Source organism: Chanodichthys erythropterus, chromosome 21 (genome assembly GCF_024489055.1).
Source record: "Chanodichthys erythropterus isolate Z2021 chromosome 21, ASM2448905v1, whole genome shotgun sequence".
Classification (NCBI taxonomy): Eukaryota; Metazoa; Chordata; class Actinopteri; order Cypriniformes; family Xenocyprididae; genus Chanodichthys; species Chanodichthys erythropterus.
The window spans coordinates 9,539,907-9,561,726 of NC_090241.1; the positions used below are offsets into that span (position 1 = coordinate 9,539,907).

At 36.1% G+C, this 21,820-nt stretch overlaps 1 protein-coding gene across 2 annotated transcripts; it reads right to left on the bottom strand.

Annotated features, from left to right (window-relative positions):
* Positions 1-2,247: 2,247 nt before the first annotated feature.
* rtn4a (reticulon 4a) lies at positions 2,248-21,529 on the bottom strand. 2 transcript variants are annotated; one of them, XM_067374445.1, is made up of 7 exons: positions 20,944-21,529; positions 12,434-12,641; positions 10,386-10,524; positions 5,149-5,218; positions 5,001-5,047; positions 4,782-4,840; positions 2,248-3,258 (listed from the first exon to the last, which is right to left on the bottom strand). In XM_067374445.1, the coding sequence occupies exons 1-7, from the start codon at positions 21,338-21,340 to the stop codon at positions 3,216-3,218; spliced, it is 963 nt and encodes a 320-aa protein (XP_067230546.1). In that variant the 5' UTR covers positions 21,341-21,529; the 3' UTR covers positions 2,248-3,215. The 2 variants fall into 2 exon arrangements, with proteins under 2 accessions (XP_067230546.1, XP_067230548.1); XM_067374447.1 differs by lacking the exon at positions 20,944-21,529 and adding an exon at positions 18,399-18,565.
* Positions 21,530-21,820: the final 291 nt, after the last annotated feature.

Genomic DNA, 21,820 nt, shown 5'->3' on the forward strand with positions numbered 1-21,820 from the left:
TTGGAAAAGTGTTCTATAGTCAGACGAGTCCAAATTTGACATTCTTGTTGGAAATGAAGGATGCATGTCCTTCGGGCTAAAGAGGAGGGAGACCTTCCAGTGTGTTATCAGCGTTCAGTTCAAAAGCCAACATCTCTGATGGTATGGGCAGCTTGTATGTTTTGGAAGGCACTATGAATGCTTAAAGGTATATAATGGTTTTAGAGCAACATATGCTCCCCTCCAGATGACATCTGTTTCAGGGAAGGCCTTGTGTATTTCAGCATGACAATGCAAAACCACATACTGCAGCTATTACAACATGGCTTTGTTGTAGAAGAGTCCGGGTGCTGAAATGATCTGCCTGCCGTCCAGACTCGACTAGAACACACAAGGGAATGTACGACGACGAACCAGCACAGGTCTGCAAACACAAGGAGAATAAATAGGAAAGAAAACAAGGCAGGTAACGAGGGAGGACAGGTAGGGCAAATCAACCACTAATCAGGTAACAAGGTGGGCGGGGTCAAGACAATAGACATGAGAGCACATGGCACAGAGAAACAAGACAAGCCACGTGCTCACACCAAACAAAACAAAAACACAAGCACATGGCCAATGAAGACCAATCACAAGCCATGTGCTTACACAAGACAAGACATGAACATACAACTTTAAAAAATCATAAGCCACGTGTTCACACAAAACAAGACAACATGAGAGCACGCAGGCCATGAAACACAGACTGCGTGCAACACAACACTAGACAAAAACAACATGAAAGCATGCGGCAGGTGGAAACAGCCGCGTGCCACACAAAACATGACAATACAAGAGCGCAAAACACAAGACAAGAATGCACGGCAAGTGAAAGAACACTCGATTGTGCGCTCACAATAAAAGTCGTCTTTTATTCGGAGGTCTTTTAAACAAATGAGATTTATATAAGGAGGAGAAAACAATGGAGTTTGAGACTCACTGTATGTCATTTCCATGTACTGAACTCTTGTTATTTAACTATGCCAAGATAAATTCAAATTTTCATTCGAGGGCCCCTTTAAATGAAAGATGACCACAAACTCTTCAGCAGCTGGAAACCTTTATCAGGCAAGAATGGGACCCACACCAAAACTCCAGAAACTTATAACCTCAATGTCCAGACATGTTCAAACTGTAAAATAAATTGGCTCAGGTGATTTGAAAGTCTTTGAGTTCTCATTTTATTCAAATTTTAAAAAAACGTCCCAACATTTCTGGAATTCGGGTTGTAAATTATTAATTTTGCATAATTTATTGTTATTACTATAGTAAGTAAATGTAATAACATGTAAACATCACATTAAAAAAGTGTTACCTAAATGTTTCTTGAGCAGTAAATCAGTATATTAGAATGACTTCCGAAGACTGGAGTAATGATGCTCAAAAGTCAGTTTTGATCACAGGAATAAACTACATTTTACAATACATTTAAAAAGAACACTTTAAATTGTAAAAATATTTCACACTATTTTACTGTATTCCTGATCAGATAAATGCAGCCTTTGTGAGCATAAGGGACTCCTTTCAAAAACATTAAAATAATAATAATAATAAAAAAAAAAAAAAACACTTTTGAATGGCAGCATATAAACAAATTTGGTCCTTGACTACTAATATCTTAATTCAACTTAACCACATAATCAACTTAACAGTTATTGTGGTATTATCAAAAACAAAAAGAAAGAATGGAGAATTACAATTTGTTTGAGAAAGAAAAAAAATAATCTGCTAACAGGGACAAAATATCAGAAATCTCATTTAAAATATTTAGAAAATAAACCAGCACATGTAACATTTAATTTATATTAATAAAATAAAATATAAAATAAAAACCTGAGTAATTTACTGATGAGGGTAGAAAAAAAAAAAATTGTTCTCAGGATATTATATTATATATTTTTTCATGCACATAAAGTCTATCAAATCTACTTTTTATGCACGCCACAACATGTTTTTGCATATCACATGGAATCACTTCCATTTCCCCTAAACATTATCAGCTTACAGTTGTCTTACTATTATTGATATATTATCATCATTTACAGTATATTTGAGACTTGAAATGCAAAACATTTTTGTTAATGTCAGGAATAAGACTGATGCTCAAAATGACAAAATTAGAAAAAATTCCACACTTCCTTACAGCACCACTGGATGGCGTCAAAGTCCATGCAACAAACTATTGTAAATATCACAAACAAACCTTCAAATTAAGCACAAAAGCAAATAGTTTGTCTACAAGCTTTATTGGTACTTTATTGGCTTATTTTTCACAAAGCATTCCACAGACAGTCTTCAGCATATTTTCATCAAAACTGAATTATTTTTTACAAATGACCTGCATGAAGAAACAGTGCTTGATGTTTGCAAGTTTTTAATAGCGTGTGCCGTTTCAGGTATTCGATCCACGACGGAGACGGCGAATTCTGCAAACATGTTGGTGATTTTTGACATGACAGGAAGGTGACAGGCTGACAGCATACGTTCTAGTTCACTATTTTTTTTATTTTTTTATTTATTTATTTTTTTTACTTTTTCCACTTTCGCTAAAAACTATGAATAGTTGGGTGCAATATGCCGTAACAGATCCCTTTGAAGACAAGTGCGAAATAAAACTGCTCTTAAACTCTGCTACAGAAGACTAGAAGCCTCTTCACCTCTAACACAATCTAATTTCATCAACTTTAACACAGTTACACCACAACACTGCTGTGTTCTATCACGCCAAGTACGAACGAAATAGGAAAAAAAAAAAAAAGCTAAAATCAAAACACTTGTGAAGGAACTTCGTAACCAAAATTCACTCCCTTTATCATACTGAAATGAATCAAAATGGCCTTCAAGAGGTTAACGCGTCACTGACCGAATAGTAAACTAAAAAATCTCATCGATTCCTGCCTTCGCTGACATGAGTTCCTCGGACTACATTCTGTAATGGTGTTATGTAGCTGCGTTTAAACATAGATCTACTCTGAAAGACAGTGATGACGACTCTTGTGAGAGAAACTGATGGGAGGTTTAAAAAGGTTTCATTCTCAGTTACACTAACATTTCAAACACTGTGGGGAGGGGGGAATAAAGTTTACATTGCATCGTCTAAGGCCTTTTTCCCAAAACAAACATGATTCTGTCCGTCTTGTTCCGATTCTTGTTCCATCACTTCTCGTGCACAGAATTAACACGCAATCTAACTTGCTTCACTCAGTCTTTGGCTTTGCTCCGGGAATCTTGGCCTGGATCCTGTTAATGACACAAACAAAAGGATATGACTACAGCCCATAAGGAACATGAAAGCCATGTTTATACTAAATTATTGAAACAAGTCATAAAAAGTCTACTTCACACTGTGCGCAAGTGAAACGTCTACAATATGAAAAAAAAAAAAAAAAAAATCAGAACACATACTTTTGAATGGCCTTAAATGGGCAAACAAAAATACAATGCGAGTATCTGAAGAATTTTTTTGGAATTTCCTTTAGTAATACACCAAATTATAGATGTCATAAAAAGCCACAAGTGTCTAATTTTTTATTTTATTCTTAAACTAGCAATGCTGTATTATAAATCTGTAAATGTTCAGATGGGAACATTTGATAGTCAGGGTTATTATAGCTTAACTAAAACTTACACTATAAAAAATAAATAAATAAGAAAAAGAAAAACTTGTTTTATTTCAGCTTGTTGCCAAGAAAACATTCATTTAGTGTTTTTTACATAAATACAACTTTAAAAAAAAAAAATACTGAAACTTTAAAATTAAATGAATGGAAAATATAAAAATAAACTTTAATAATAACTTAAAGGATTAGTTCACTTTCAAATTAAAATTTCCTGATAATTTACTCACCCCCAGTGTCATCTAAGATGTTCATGTCTTTCTTCAGTCGAAAAGAAATTAAGTTTTTGATGAAAACATTCCAGGATTTTTCTCCTTATAGTGGACTTCAATGGAGCCCAAACGGTTGAAGGTCAAAATTAGTTTCAGTGCAATTTCATAACGTTCTACACGACCCCAGACGAGGAATAAGGGTCTTATCTAGAGAAACCATCACTCATTTAAAAAAAAAAAAAATATATATATATATATATACACACACAAGTTAACAATAAATGCTCATCTTGAACTAGCTCTCTTCTTTATTTGAATTCCGGCAGTGTAGACACTGCTAAGTGTATTACTGCCCTCCACAGGTCAAAGTTTGAACTAATTTTTATATACTTCCACTAGCATATTGTACATGACAATTTAGTTCAAACGTTGACCTGTGGAGGGCAGTAATACACTTAGCAGCATCTACACTGCTGGAATTCAAATAAATAAGAAGAGAGCTAGTTCAAGATGAGCATTTATGGTTAAAACGTATAAAATTAAAAAAAAAAAAAAAAAAAAAAAAAAAATGGAAATGGTTTCTCTAGAAAAGACCCTTATTTCTCGTCTGGGATTGCTGTAAACTAATTTTGACCTTCAACAGTTTGGTGTCCATTGAAATCCACTATATGGAGAAAAATCCTGGAATGTTTTCATCAAAAACCTTAATTTCTTTTCGACTGAAGAAAGAAAGACATGAACATCTTGGATGACATGGGGGTGAGTAAATTATCAGGAAATTTTACTTTGAAAGTGAACTAATCCTTTAATGATACTACATTAACAGCAATTGGTCTACAATTGTGTTCACCAAAACAAAATGATCATAAAAACACTGTTGGCTGGTTCATTGAGTAAAGCACCGTCACATATTTCACCATGTAAACAGACTTACTTTCCCACAACATCTTTGATTTGCTTGTTCACCAGTCCATAGTAATGGTCAATTTGCGCCTGTATTAGGAATAAGGAAGAATAATTACAGCATTCAGGTATACATTATAGATTTATTATGGTGTTTATTGACACTGAAGCCTCCAATAAACACTAAATATACAACGACAGCTGCCTGAACCAGAAGTTATCATTGCATATACATGCCAAATAGACATACCTGATGCTTTTCATAGATCACTGGCCAACTGAAAGCACCTATGAGACCTAAAGAAAGAGCACATTTTGAACATCATGCCAAGTGACAATTAACTGCAACAAATTACTACGCAATTTAAAAATAGGACTACATTCCAAAATAGACATACCCAAAATAAGAAGGGTGAGACCATTGAACAAGGCACCAACATAGGTCAAGATCCACATGAGAACTGCAAACTGAGAAGAGAAGAGTAGACCACATGTCAACATACAACCAGAGTACAACAGGTCAGAGGAAACGCTCATCACATGTGAGAAATGTTAGGGCTCATATTTAAAAATGTGAGCTTCGTTCATCTTTTGAAATAAAAGTTTAATGTACTATGTAGACATACTGAAGGTTTCAGAACTCAAACTTCTTCCTGAGCCTAAAATATAAAAACAGCTAGTAACAAAATAGTGTGATGTCTGATGCCAAAAGAAAGAAAACACTAACACAATGACATGGTTATTAATTTCATATTAAAGAGAGCATTTACATAAGAGTATTACTAAACCAAGTCAGCATTTGTGTGTGAAAAATGAATACTTTTATTCAAAACGGATACATGATTTATCCTTGCAATTGAATCAAAAGTGGCAGTACAGGCTTTTCCATTGTTACAAAAATGCAAAGAATCAACTGTTCTTTGATGCTTTCTATTTATCAAAAAATACAAAAAGCATGGTTTCCACAAAAAATACTAAGCAGCACAACCTTTTTTTCTTCTTCACATAAACAGCCTTGGTGAGCAGACTTGTAATTTTTATGTTTGGGTGAACTTTAACTCTTGGAGTCAAAAAAAAAAAAAAAAAAAAAAAAAGAATGAAAAATGCTGACCAAAAATAACTGACCATTTTCATAAACTGACATTGTAAACATCAAATGCACTTCACTTGAAATCAGAATAAAAGCATGTTGACCCTTTAAACTGTTCAAAAGTCACCGGCACATAAACTGTCGCTCGTAACTGGACACATCACTCAATATAGCCGTCTGACCACAGAGAGACTGAATGCTGGGAGGAATCTATCCGCCCAGCTGTAGAAGACCTCCAGAGCTCTGAAAGGGCAGAGGGGTCTGACTGTAACTCTATCCATAGACCATAACTACCACCCCTTCACAGGGCAGTAAATCTCCTTACACGGATGCTTCCATCCACTGGGCTACCCTGCGTTTGAGACGTGGGCAAATGCAGCGCCAAGAAAAGCCATGAGGTGCTGATTTAACATTAATGTTAGTGGTTCTTTTCCATTACGCCACAAACTTTGCTTAGAACGGGGCGTCACCTTAAAATGTCAAATATAAATTTCACGTAAGATTAAAGGGGTCATGAACTGTGTAGTTTTATTGTTTTATAATGTTTCCTGGGGTGCACTTATGTTAGTATGCTTTTTAAATACAAAATTGTCAATTTAGAAATGAAAGGAATTTCTGCTACCCTGATTTTAGAAGTAATATTAATATTTTCAATTATTTAATCATTTAATTTATTATTCATAGGGATGCACCGAAATTGGGGCCAAAATGGGTTTGAAGGGCTGAAACCATTGACAGAAATGGTGATGTTTAAAGGTGCAGTAAGAGATTTCTGAGAAACACTGTTGATATTTGAAACCAACCCAAACAAAACACACCCCTCACTTCATTGCTCCGCCCCCAAAATGCACAAACACGCAATGCAAGAGTGGATGTCTCCTGATCATAGCTGAAGTGAAGCAAAATAATGCTTCACAAAAAATAAAAGCAAAGATTAACAAACGACAAGGAAAAAAAAAAAAAAAAAAAAAAAAAAAATAACAGTGCACAAGAGTAAATACAAGCAAGAGTTCAATGTCCACATTTTTCTAATCGCAAGAAAAAAAAAAAAAAAAAAAGTCAAGAGCAGTTTTTTGCTAAATATATGCATTGATTTAGATTTATTCACACATGCACGTAAAAACATGTCAAATTATTATAGCCATTGTTTAAATATTTAAAATTCACCAACAAACTGGAGTAGAAACCTAATTCTATTAAAAAGTTGATATAAAAACTGCCTCATGTGCAGTTTAAATATTTGTACAAACTTTATTGGAGTGCGGATTATTAAATAAGCCTTTGTTTTCCGAAAAACTTAATTTCAGTGTTTAGGTAAAATTCATGAAAGTCTATTAAAATAAGTAAAAAAATTATATATAAAAATTGCATCCTGAATTTGTCGTTTCCACCCAGAATTTATATTTCAGTGCATCACTAATTATTTTAATAATCACCTTTTTAATTAATTAATAATAATACAATTTCAGACATTTTGGTATATCACTAGACTTCATACGCAACAATAGCTGAACTACATACACAAAATGCATTTGGAGCACATAATGAATGGCCCACTCGTTAGAACTAGAATGCTCTCAACATGGCAACGCGGGCACTGGAGCAACAACGTGTAAGAAAGTGAAAAGTGTACTCCAGCTATTCAAGATAATTCAGCCCTGCAGCTAACCCGGTCACGTGACAGTCATCTAAAACGGAGCATCACATGACTAAAGACTGGCATTCCTCAATGCTACATCACAGCTGATGCTTTAACCCCCCTCCCCCTCCTAATAAAAAGAGTTGCTGGCTGTAAAGAGAGACAGGTTGGTCTCTTTGGCACCATTTCTATCCCATCAGAGCTCAGTCCAAATCCCCCAGCCTGATCAACAAAGGCGGCTTTGTGGAGCCGTTCATGACCCTCTCCTGCAAAACATGACCATTAGGCCTGCACGATTCTGGGAAAAATATGAATCACGATTTTTTGGCTTAGAATTGATATCACGATTCTCTACAACGATTTTTTTTTCTCATGAAATGTAATGTTTATTGCACACATGAACCATGACAAAACAAAACAAATTGGAAGTACCAAAAATATTTGTTTTGGCACCTATAGAACATTGCACATCACCACAAGCCTGTAGAGGCTTCAATATAGAACTACCGCGCTCGCTTGACGAGTGAAACACGAGACTAGCGTTCACACCAAACGCGAATAGAGCGTCAAATTCGCGTCTAGTTTGCCGCTAGAACATTTTGAATGTATTCGCGCGTCTAGAGCGAAATAGACGCGCGTAAAAAACAAGCGTATGAAGCGAAATTGACACGCGTCCGAGGCGAAATCCGCTTCTTGTGGGAGGGGCAAGTGCTAGGCGGTTGTCTGTTTGCACGATGGCTGATGTTGATCGTGCGTTCATCGAGAGAGATACCGCTTTGTTTGTATTTGCTCTGGAGAGCAGAAAAGCGGCGTAGGAGTCAGCGTCGCGGGAAGGCTGCGGGTCGATAAACGTGTATGTTACGTGACTCAAAAGTGAAATGTGTATACAACTTACCAGGTAGCCCAATCTCCTCACCGACACTCTTCCAAGCGAGGTCCTTCTTATTCCTGTCTGAAGTATGAACTTGTGTCATAAATCTCTGGGTGACTGCTCACTGATAATATCAGTCGTTCTTCCATTTTGAATGAGTGACTTCGGGCGGGCCTGCCGCCACAGCAGCAAACAGGCTCCTGATTGGCATAAATTCGCGCCGCGTTAACCAAAGTTCAAATTTTTCAACTCGGGCGTCAGACGCGAATTCGCGTCAAACGCTAAATGCACAAAAAGCACCATTCGCGCGAAACGCCTCATTCGCGCCGCGAGACCTCCAGTGCGCGTAAACGCGTCTTTACATTCGCGCCAGACGCTCTATTCGCGTTTGGTGTGAACAGGCGCTTTGTCGTTGGCTGAGGGTGAAGAGCGGTCCTTTCAAAATAAAGGCTGATTTTTTTTTTTTTTTAAATCGAAGTCATTTAAAAATTAAATCTTGAACAGGGTGAATCGAGATCGCGATTTTATAACGATTTATCGTGCAGGCCTAATGACCATACACCCCAGACCTGACCACCAACTCTCTCTATTAAAAACAAATATCTCTTACTCAATGTATAAAGGTTGCAGAATGGGAGAAGAGACAGTTAATGATATGAATTAATGTTAGCGAATGATATGTACACAGTATCTTTTTTAAAGAAATTTCTCATGCTCACCAAGGCTGCATTTATTGAATCAAGAACACAGTTAAAACCGTAATATTGAGATATATTACAGTTCTGCTTAATATTTGTGTGGAAATACATATATTTTTTAATTATTTGATAAATATAAAGTTCAAAAGAACAGCATTTATTAGAAATAGAAATTAAAAACAGTAAACAGTAAAACAAAAATAAAATAAAAATAAATAAACCCTACTGACCCTAGACTTGAACTGTAGTGTACATACTCACAATTCAATTCGCTCATGAAAATAGAATTTAGCAGGTTTTGAAACTGACATGCAAGCTTTCTAAACTCAAAATATCCAAATACTGGTCAGACTATAATATAAATGTGAGGATTAGATTAAAGTCCGGAACACACCAAGCCAACGCCGACGAACTAGTGGCGACGAAAGCAGACTGCGGGGTTGGCTCACGTCAACAGCGTCTGTGTCCAAAGTTGCCATGACTCACCAAACCTACGCTAGACAGCCGACGGCCAAGTAGCACGTCAGTTATGCGCCGGCGTGAGACAAAGTGCCTTTCCAAACCAGCAGGTGGCAGTATCTGAACAGCCATTCAGAATGATAAAAAGGCCCGACGAGCTGATGCTGATTCAACATTTCGATAGGCAACGCAGACCAACTTCAGGAACACACTGAGAAAACTTATCTGGCCGACGAACAAAAACTGCCGGACAGTAGTGTTGTCAAAAGTACCGACTTCGGTACCTATCGGTACTGAAATTTTAAAAACGTGACGCTTTGAGCGCTGTTGAGTGGATTCATAAATATCTCTGATTGGTCATTGTGTTGAGGCCTGTGATTCGCCACAATGATCAACGCGTGGGAGCATTTGAAAGCACACGGAAGTGTTTTAATTTGAAAGCTTTTTGAAAGTGGGAGCGCGAGCGATTGAAAGCAGGCGTCTAACAGTGGACCGATCCGCGATAGACGCCTGCTTTCAAACGCTCCCGTGTGTATCTGTGTAAGCGCTTAGTGAAGAGATTAATTGATGACTATTTACAACTTTTATACAGCGTTGATCATTGAAGCCTATCACAGACATATCCAATGAGCCGTGAAAACAACGGCCAATCAGAGATGTTTACGAATCCACTCAACAGCGCTCAAAGCGTCACGTTTTTAAAATTTCAGTACCGACTAGGTACCGAAGTCGGTACTTTTGATAACACTACCAGACAGATCAAAACAACAAAATTTATTTTCCAATCTTCAACCTGAGAGCAGTTATGGAGCCCCAAATCAAATAAAAGAGCACAAAGCTGAGAAAGCATGATCAGGATTTCATTTTCTAGAACAAACCTTGAGTGAGTCCACCAGATCCTCCACGAGGAAGAGTCGTCGCAGCTCTTTAATGACAGTGTTGATGTGCACCAGAGCTGTGTCACTGTACTTATGAACCATCTCCGTAGGGATTGCGATATCCTTATCCAGATACATCCTGTACAGAGAGAGAGGGTTTACCATGAGACTAAAGCTCCGTTCCATGAATCTAGCGAACTAGCAAGCCATTGAAAATTTCATGATATAACAAATTATCATGACATTTATGATTTATGATTAGATTTGTGATTATGATTAGCTACTAAAGACCATGACATTTAAGTAGTTTTACAATCCTTCTCTGTTTTACGGGTAGAGCTGTACGATTAATTGCTACAGTTTGCGATCTTAATTCAAATACCCATGCAATCTTATTTCTAAATATCAACGATTCAGTTATGCCTATTAAACCTTTGAAAAGTACAATCACATCGGAAGATTCAAATCTGCATTGGTGCTGCCCAGAGAGATCAGTTGTCATGCATAGGTATAAAACTAAATAATTTACATTACCACATAAGTGCTAAGATAAACGTTTATAGTTCGGATATAAACACTGACGTCTACGGTTGCGAACATAGAGCAAATCACTTTTTGAAACTAGATGCTTCAAGTAAAAATTGTATCAGTTACATCGTTACGGCAGTAGGTGGAGACAAGTGACTTAAAATTATTTGTCACTGAATCATTCATTTAAGAGATTTGTTCAAAAATGCTGATTCATTCAGTAGGTATAATGGAAGTGAAGTCTTCATGAGTAAGTCATTGAATCAATCATTCAAACCGTTTTTTTTTTTTAATTTTTTTATTATTAATTCAAATTACAAATTTTTAATGGACTTTTTTTAGTTGTCTTTTCAGAATCGTAGGAGAATCTTGGTCTTTTTTTTTTTTAAATCGTGATTCTCAATTCAAAATCGAGCAGCTCTACTTATGGGTATGAGTGTAAAGGGGTTTTAAAAGCATATACACAACAAAGTCAGCATGAAATGGAAATTGTGAAAGTCTTTTCTTGCCTATTGTGATGTAGAACCAAGTGAAACGGCTTCTCGAACAAGAAAAAAAAAAAATTAGGGTAGGACTTTATTTTGTCCATGGGTATTTCATTAGATGGTTATGGTTTACTATTGGTTGATCTCATGTGAGTAACATGTTGCCCCGCCCTTGAGCCAGTAATTACATCAGAGAAGAGAAGAGAAGAGAAGAGAAGAGAAGAGAAGAGAAGAGAAGAGAAGAGAAGAGAAGAGAAGAGAAGAGAAGAGAAGAGAAGAGATTACGAGGGCACAAGTTTTTTTTTAAAAAAATTAAATTACGTGCACAGTTTTATTTGTTTCCATGAATCAATTCAAACTGAATCAGGTTTAAAATCAAACAACTAAAATGTACCATTTTAGACATTTAAAAAGAAATCTATTATGCCATTTATTATGTTAAGCAGTTTATTATGTTACATTTCTGCAATGAATGTGAGAACTATAAATTATATTTATAATTTAGAGAAAAACCTATAGATAGCGAGAGAGAGTGCAAGTGTGATAGAAGAGAGAGAGAGATCTACCACTTATGATTATAATGTTGCCTCTGAAAGTAGCTGACTATTCAGTAAACAAACACTAAAGCATCTCACTAGGTTTTGGAACAGAGCCTAGCAGTTTGATAAAAATGTGTGTGAATCAGAAAGTTTGTTTGATTTTCATCTACTTCAGAGATATTGCAACCACTTCCAAAACAACTTCAAGAATCTTTTAAGTGCTCCGATTTTTGTCGTTCCACTTCAATTTTACAGCCGAGGCTTAAAAATTTTGGCAGGGAGTCAAAATCAACAGCGTGTAACACCTCATGTAAGCCCAGAAGCTAAGCTCCACAGATCTGCCTCCTTACATAAACTAGAACACAAACTGATCAAAGCAGGATTATCCTAACAGTTTTACACTCAGGCGATGCAAAGTGAACAAAACACGCCACAGCATGGAAACAAGCGAGTCTGATGCAGTCACAATATGCATGCAACATGTGTGCGTTCTCACTTGAAGGGGTGCCCATCCTCTGACTTCTGAACAGCCTGTAAAATGCCTTTGTATATCCTGAAGGAGATGGTGACAGACAGCAGGGCAAGGGCCACGTAGGAGAGCACGCTGATAATACTGCACACGCTGAGGGACAGCAGCAGGAACAGACTGGCTCCAAACACCACCCCCGTCCTCTGCAGATCTCGCCAATACAGCAGGTCCACCACTGCCGACAGAAAGGAAGAGTTACGTCAACTCTCAACAGCCAGATGATGCAACTTTCTGGTTTAATACAAAAAGGAATGAACACTTCTTATAAACACGTTAAACCAAGAAATTGTCTCATGACCTTCATTTTTTAGATTGTGAAAGCAATGAGAATTAAGGAGCACAAAAAACAAATGGGTTTACAATAAGGTCTTGTTAGTGAAAGCATTAAACAACAATGAGCCATACAATATTTACTGACCTTTAACGTTAGTCAATAAAATACAACTGTTCATTGTTAGTTCATGTTAGTGCAGGTTCATTAAATATTAACAGATATGACTTTTGATTTAAATAATAAAAGGGTAAAAGTTGAAATCAACTTTGACCAAGATTAAGAAATGCTTTAGAAGTTTATCATTAGTTCATGTTAACTAATGTAGTTAAAGGGATAGTTCACCCAAAAATTTTTATTCTGTCATTAATTACTCACCCTCCTGTCATTCCAATCCTTTAAGACTTTCGTTCATCTTTGGAACATAAATGAAGATAATTGCTTTTTTTCTTTTTTTTTCTTTTATTTATAAAATCTGAGCCAGTTCTGTACTCTCCATTGACAGCCTATGCAACTACCACTTTGACGCTTCAAGAGATCGTAAAACTAATCCATACTAGTTGAGTCCAAATTTTCTGAAGAGACTTGATTGCTTTATATGATGAACAGATTGAATTTAGGCTTTTACTCCAACATTGATCAGCAAACATACACAGAAGCTCAACCAAACTCGAATGACACACAAGGACAAACCTCTTCCACACGAGAATGAACCTCATTGGTTACGCAGCACGTTTAAGCTTCCGGAAGAGGTTTGTTCTTGTGCGTCATTGAAGTTTGGTTGAGCTTCTGTGTATGCTCACTGATCAAGGTGATGTGAGTAAAAGCCTAAATAAAATCTGTTAATCATAAAAAGTGATCAAGCCACTAAATTTGGATTAAACCGCTTGATTCATAAGGATTAGTTTTATGATCTTTTTATGAACATTTTGAAGCGTCAAAGTTCTAGTTGCAAAGGCGGTCAATGGAGGAACGGACATCTCTCAGATGTTTGATTTCATCAAAAAGATCTTCATTTGTGTTCCAAAGATGAACGAAAGTATTACGGGTTTGGAACGACATGAGAGTGAGTACTTAAAGGAACACTCCACTTTTTTGGAAAATGGGCTCATTTTCCAACTCCCCTAGAGTTAAACAGTTGAGTTTTACCATTTTCGAATCCATTCAGCCGATCTCTGGGTCTGGAGGTACCGCTTTTAGCATAGCTTAGCATAGTTCATTGAATCTTATTAGACCGTTAGGATCGCGCTTAAAAATGACCAAAGAGTTTTGATATTTTTCTTATTTTAAACTTGACTCTTCCATAGTTACATCATGTACTAAGACTGACGGAAAATGAAAAGTGATTATTCTCTCATTCCAGGGTAATAATCAAGGAACTTTGCTGAATGGATTCGAAAACGGTAAAACTCAACTGTTGTTCAAAAAAAAAAAAAGTAGAGTGTTCCTTTAAGTACTCACTCTCATGTCGTTCCAAACCCGTAATGGTAAAACTCAACCGTTTAACTCTAGGGGAGTTGGAAAATGTGGAAAAAAAAAGTGGAGCGTTCCTTTAATGACAGAATTTTCATTTTGGGGTGAACTATCCCTTTAATTCTTTTATTCAAATATTGATCAATTAACACCGAAATAAAGCTCTATCAATAACTAAAACTGTACTGATTAAACTGGTCATAGTCAGTAAAATGAACCATAATCAGAAATGTGCATGTGAAAATGGCCAGTGTTTGAGAAGTTGAAGAACAGGGAATAGGATCATTAAATGGGAAATCTGCTGATGGTGGCTTTGCAGAGGAGCATGTGGAACAAATCATTTTAATATACAAATGAATTGACCACTTTAACATCAAAACTAAATTCAGAAACAGAAAAAAAACACTCAAGGACACCATGGCCTGTTTCATGGTGTGATCATGTTCAATTCTGACTTTACAGCAAACCTAGTGTGTCCGTGCTAGAGGGAAGATAAAAATAGGACAGAAACCTCACAGTCAGTCAAGGACCCTTCAATAATTAAACCTAATCTACAATATGTGCCAACATATCTGATCAGAGTTCATGACAAATCAGCATGCACGTGCTATCTTCTCTCACTGCTTTTCTAAAGACAAACATCACCCACCCAAAAAAGCCAAAGTATTTAATCAATAACTCAGAAGCACTTGGGTTAGTTCAGCAGAACATGCTGCCCTTCCTCTTGTACTCTTGCCAACAGACCGTTGCATAAGCTTATCAAAACTGAACAGTTCACAAAGTATTAAAGTGCCACATTTTCGAAGCTCAACACAATGCATGCATATCTACTCACAAATATTAATATTAATGTGTACTATTATAATGCATGCCTGAAAAACAGTAAGTCGTGCGGCCTTATCAAGACCCCCAGAATAAAACCTGCATTTTTTATCATCATTATTTCATTCTAAATATCGACAGTGCTTCTAAACACTCATTGCAATATAAATGCACATAAAATCAACAGTGACACGTGGAGGAGGGACGCAATTACAGACCGTTTAACAGTCTAACTCACTAACTAACCTTGTTTGGAATCCATCTCGCTCATCTGCGATCAGACAGACAGGGCCAAGAACACACGAGAAGCACGCAACTCCAATGACAAATGGTAGTTCCGGTGGAACGGGATGATTTCAAAACAAAAGTCCCTCAGTAATCCAGTAAATAAAAGTCCACCAAATCCGAGTCATACGCATTGCTGGCTCAAATAAACAAAAATAAAAAATATCAGTGAATCTGTGTATTTATCAGGAAACAAACGTGAGTGACAAAGCTGCCCTCATAAAAGTGTACCTTTTTTTTTTTTTTTACCTTATTTACTTTTCGGTAAAAATAAATAAATAAATAAATAAATAAATAAATAAATAAATAAATAAATAAATAAATAAATAAATAAATAAATAAATAAATAAAAAAATAAAAAAATAAAAAAATAAAAATGTTGGCTTCATTAATTTGATCAAAAAAAAAAAAAAAAAAAAACTTATGAAACTTGTGAAATATCACAATTAAAATTTAATTTTCTATTTGAATATATTTTTTAAATGTATTCCTGTGATCAAAGCTGAATTTTCAGGATCATTACTCCAGTCTTCAGTGTCACATGATCCTTCAGAAATCATTCTAATAAGCTGATTTGCTGCTCAACAAACATTTCTCATTATCACCAATGCTGAAAACAGTTGATGAAAGAATGATACTTTTATTTTTTGATGAATGGAAGGTTCAAAAGAACAGCATTTATATGAAATTGAAATCTTTTGTAACATTATACAATGTCTTTACTCTCACTTTTGATCAATTTAAAGGGTTAGTTCACCCAAAAATGAAATTTCTGTCATTAAGTACTAACCCTCATGTTGTTCCAAATCTGTAATGTCTTTGTTTATCTTCGGGACACAAATTAAGATATTTTTGATGAAATCCGAGAGCTCTCTGACTCCTCAGACAGCAATTTAATTACCACTGTCAAGGCTCAGATAGGTACTAACGACATCGTTAAAATAGTCCATGTGACTGCAGTGGTTCAACCTTAATTTTATGAAACGATGAGAATAGTTTGTGCACAAAAAAAACTAAAAAATAATGACTTTATTCAACAATCTCTTCTCTTCCATGTCAGTCTCCTACGCAGCTGACGTAGTGAACACAGTACAGTGCTTCCGTGTTCTACGTCAGAATGCTGACTCATTATTGGCCGGATCCTGTGTCAGCATCACACGTGTGCGTCGTGCTGCTCACATCCAGCATCGGCCAATACTGAGTGAAGATCCATAAGACCTTCGTTCATCTTCGTGTTTTGAATAGGGTTGCAAAATTCCGGGAATTTTCAAAGCTGGAAAGTGGAAACTTTCCATGGGAATCAACGGGAATTTATGGAAATTAATGGGAATAAACAGGGAATTTGCAAAATTGCAGGTTAGCCTATAACAGGGTACTTAAATGTAGTTGACCATAACCATAATTTTGGTTAAAACAACCATATGTAATGCAATTTTAGTTTAATTTTTACCGTGACATTCACACAGCACACTACTTACTGCAGGGCTATTGAGGCCACACCCCCTACATGCACTGTGCATTCCTCCAGTCCATAACATGCACATGTGATCAAAAATACAGAAAAAAAAAAGAAGAAAAAAAACAAATATTGTGAAACATAACTACAATTTAAAATAATGGTATAATAATTGATATACATAAAAATATAATTTACTCCTGTGATCAAAGATTAATTTTCAGCATAATTTCTCCAGTCTTCAGTGTCACATGATCCTTCAGATATCATTCTAACATGCTAACACAACTGTTTCCAACAATGATGATAACAAATAAGTATCAAATCAGCAAAATTAGACTGATTTCTGAAGGATCATGTGACACTGAAATAAATAACACATAACAATTGCTGCAATAAAAATATATTTAATTTACATATTAAATTAGAATTAATTGAATGCGAAAAATATATATAAAACTTATTTCATGTTATGATGACCAAACAAAATGTTTTTATATGATACATTTTATATAAATAGTATAAATCTGTATAAATTTCCCAAAATTTCCAATTAATTCCCATAAATTCCCGTAAAGTTTCAAAATTGGAATATTTCCAAAATTCCCCAGGTTAAGTTCCCATGGAAAGTTTCCGGAAATTTACCAGAAACTTTGCAACCCTAGTTTGGAATGACATGAGCGAGTAATTATTGACAGAATTTTCATTTTTGTGTGAACAAACACTTACGACCCATTTTTTATTTTTTATTTTTTTTTTTTACAGTAATGTATATTACATGTTTATCCTTAAATGTCATTACAGCTGAAATATCTAGAAGACAAAAATGGTTGAGAACCAGTGATAACTGGTTTTCATTGCTCCTCAAAATTCACTAAAAAGTGATTTTGAAACAAAATGTGCAATGCAACTGACATAAGACAGAATGACGAATCTTGTTTCAAAATGGCCAAATCGTATATCCTGTCACCATATTTCACAGGCCCTGAAGTCAGACACAACGTATCTATCCAGGAAACCCATCCACAAGCCAACATTCACAAAGGTTCACAGAAGTTTAGATCAGAAGTCAGTCTTCATTACATGTTCCCAGCTTGATTTCATTGTCACAATCAGTGCCAACTTGCATAAACAATTTAAATAGCACTGCAGGCCCTCCCGAACATGAGAACAGATAGAACGCAATGACAAATGATGCCAACACACTAAAATTATAAATAAAACTAATGAATTGTTGCTCAAAGCAGCAGTGACACGCTTCTCATGTTGTGGCAAACAGCTCATTTTTTCTTCAACTTCTTTCGAAACGCACTGAATTCAGAATATGCAGTCAGTACAACATTTTGTGCAGCAAACAGGCAGTTTGCCAATAGCACTCTCTGGCAGAGGGATAAATGCTTGCCGTTGCAATATGCTTTGTAATCAAGACATCCCAGGCCATCTACTCAGCGCAACTAGAACATTCTCTCCCACAAGCACCTTTGCAAGCAAGACCACAAAACCAAGCAAAACTTACAGCTTCACCTAATAACATTTATGGACAAGGCAAGCATTAAAAAAAAAAAAAAAAAAAAAGTGATCTCTTTAGTTCATTTTCAGGCCGATTAAGGAAAACAAGCATATACCCTGTTCTTTCCAGTGCTTTATCTCCATCCCAAAGGTTGTCATAGAGTTCGTGTTATCTGAATTGGTGTGCATCACTCATACATTCCAGTCAAGGGTCTGCAGAAGAGGTGGTCGGGGGTGAGGAAGGAGGTACGAGTCTCTGGCTGGGGCAGGACAGGACTGAAGGGTAGAGAGAGACGCTACGGCTCTCCTAGCAGAGCTATCTGATCACGTTCTGCAAAGGCCAGCACTGCTAAGGTCAGCTGACAACATTCAAAGGTGTTGAACGCGGTGTACTAGTAACATGAGGTTTTAGCACAACATCAGCTGGATCATACAAAATGGCCGCCATTTGGGTTCACATATATACACATCAGAAAATGACATCCAAACTTTTGGGTGTCATTTTTGGCTTGTCCCCAGTACCTCATTTATTGGGGCAAATGCACACATTCTGATGAGTATTTTTAGTAGAAACTTTTAGATTGAGGAGTAGGGCTGGGCATTGACACAAATTTTGAGATTAAATATATTAATTTGTGCATATCAGGTGCAGTACGTCAATTTTTCAAAGAAAAAAAATCTGTAAAATGAACAACTGTCAACCAATGGGTTTAAAAATAGTTATTGCGATAATAACATTATATACATTTTTTATGACAATTATGTTTCTCTGCATTTTTAAAAAAGTAAACATTTAAACAGTGGCTGTCATGAACACTTGTTTTAATGATGGATTTATTTTAACATACATTAAATACTAAGGAACAGGTTAAGTATAAGTATACATATTTAATACAGTGCATATATTTATGCTCTTCTGTAGTGTTCGTTTTTCTAGCTAACTATCAAGCTATGAAAATAAATAAATAAAACTAAAATAATAATCCTAAATATAGTAATGTTAAAAAAATAAATAAATATAACAAAGGCACATTAACAAAATTGCTAAAAATTAAAACGAAGACAGAGAACATAAAAATAAAAGCTAATTCAAAATATTATTAAAACTATAAGAAGCACCTTTTCGTTTCATGACCTGGATGACAATTTGTCCCAACATTGGCACAAAGGAGCCATAGTACGCTTTTTCACAAGATGTAATATAAGTCTAAGGTGTCCCCTGAATGTGTCTGTGAAGTTTCTGCTCAAAATACCCCATAGATTTTTGTTATTGTTTTTTTAACTGCCTATTTTGGGGCATAATTATAAATGCGCCGATTCAGCGCGCGTCCCCTTTAAATGCTCGCGCTCCCCGCCCCCAAGCTCGTGAAATTACAAATATCACTAAAAATATCATGTTATCATGGATCATGTCCGTTATTATTGCTCCATCTGCCATTTTTCGCTATTGTCCTTGCTTGCTTACCTGCATAAAGTCTGTTGATTCAGCTGTGCAGCTCCAGACTTTAATACTGGCTTGTCTAATGAGACTCACTGTGTCATTTCCATGTACAGAACTCTATTTAACTATGCCAAGGTAAATTCAGTTTTTAATTCTAGGGCACCTTTAACACTTCAACACAATATCTGATTAAATAGTTCAAACTTAAATTAAATGACAAAAAACCTAATAAAACTGGAAAAGGCGCGTTTTCATAATGACAATGCAATAAAATAATGAAGCTGGCGTGTGCAATAATCTGGTACGGGCTCAAGAGAGTCTTGGCTTAGTCATGACATTAATGTAGAAAAGTTGGTATTTTTACTGTTTTAGGTAAATTGTTATTCAGACACAATCTGTCCTTTAGACTCTAAGGTTTAGAACAGGATTTCATTGAAGCATCAATGTATAATGGATGATTTATGCAGTCCGTTGTGACTATGGGTCATTGCGTTTTCCTCAATGTCAGTGACACTTCTGAGTAAACTCGGTCACCGAACTAAACGACTTTCGCCCAGTCTGCTGTTTACAATAGGGGAGGTGAACATTAAGTATGTGATTTTTACTTAAAATATGTAGTTTTTGTTTCGTATTTTTACATAGACCTTATCAAAGAATATAAATTCATGTTAATACATTTTATTTTAATAGAAATACATCAACAGACACGAACTGTCGCTGCGTATCACTTACATAAATAATCCACAAGATGGCAGTAAAGGGAAGTAATCAAGATGACGTTGAAAAATTTCTCAACGTTCACCGTATGGTAATGCTGTTCACACGGTTCATACACGCACGCAGAAAGTATGTAAAAAGCTATTTTAATCACATTAGATAAGTCCGTATTCTATGATAATTCTATGATAACCCGTTCATAAAACCTTTGGTTGTATATGCATCAGTTTACATACACTTGTGGCAAATAATATAAATCGGAGACTTAAATTTGACCTCAAACTGTGTTAGTGCAATAGACAAAATAGGTAAAAAGTCACTCAGTCATGATTAATACATGTAATCTGAATTATTTAAACGGATCTGACGTCATGTCACTTGTTCCTGGTGTAACATGTTGGGTGGATAACTTGGCTTAAAAGTTGATTACATTTTTTAGTTAGTGATAACACTTAGATGTCTGGTTGAAAATCAAATCCAAATGCATAATGTACGTTACTTACATGAACATGAAGATTTAGATGGGGTAACTGTTGTTTTCTCTTCTTTTTCTTCTGATTTTGTCGGTTTTGTTGTTGCATCACCAAATGCACTGATCAGTGCTGGCTTTGCAGCTTCTGGCTCTGGTTTAGAGATGGATGATGGTTCTGGTTCTGCAAAGTCCAGCAGTGGCTCTTCGGTACGTGGCAGTGTGGATCTGTGCCTCTCGAGCGCATCTTTCGCTCCTCCGGCCAGATCTAAAATTTCATCCTCCTCTGGAACATCAGCCACTGCCTCTTTAAGCGAGAAATCAGCTGCTTCATCCTGCAGCGAGTTCACGTGTTTGTCTGCTCGGTGTTCTTCTTCTTCATCATGCTGAAAGCCATATGAAGGTGTCGTGGAGCTTATTTGATCATCCATTGCTAACAATAATTTAACACCGCTATAAAAAAAGTAACTTTTCAAAAAAGAGTACTTGCGCAAGTTCTTTTAATTTAAGAAATGTATTTTCAAAACTTCTTCAGCACACCGACGAAAGTGCGTCAGGTTCAACCCGGGCCTAAAACGAAAAAACGGAGCAACTGTTTGACTAGAGCAAGAGGAGAAGCTTAGTTAGAGGAAGTGTATGCAAATTTGGCAAATTCTTTTATTGGCTGAACAGTGAAAAGGGGCGGTTCGGTGACGCCCAAACAGCTTATTATGTGCGATACTACGCTGTTAATTAGGGGCGGAGTATGCAAGTTTGCGGGTATTTTATTGGTTGAGCGGCGAAAGTAGCGACATAGCCGCGCCCGTGCTTGTCTCTTCCTTCCTGAACAACAGAAAAGTATGTGAAAAATGGCCGAGTGATGCTTTACAAACAGCTTGAAAAATCACTTTTTTTGAAAATATTCTTGATGT

Bases quoted from the DNA above. Each gene is read 5' to 3' on its own strand.
- rtn4a (XM_067374445.1), bottom strand. From the start codon at position 21,340: ATGGATGATCAAATAAGCTCCACGACACCTTCATATGGCTTTCAGCAT. The intron at 5,219-10,385 runs GTTTGTTCTAGA...TTCTCTTCTCAG, and splicing joins ATCTGGTGGACTCACTCAAG to TTTGCAGTTCTCATGTGGAT. The intron at 3,259-4,781 runs GTAAGTCTGTTT...TGTCATTAACAG, and splicing joins ATCAAAGATGTTGTGGGAAA to GATCCAGGCCAAGATTCCCG.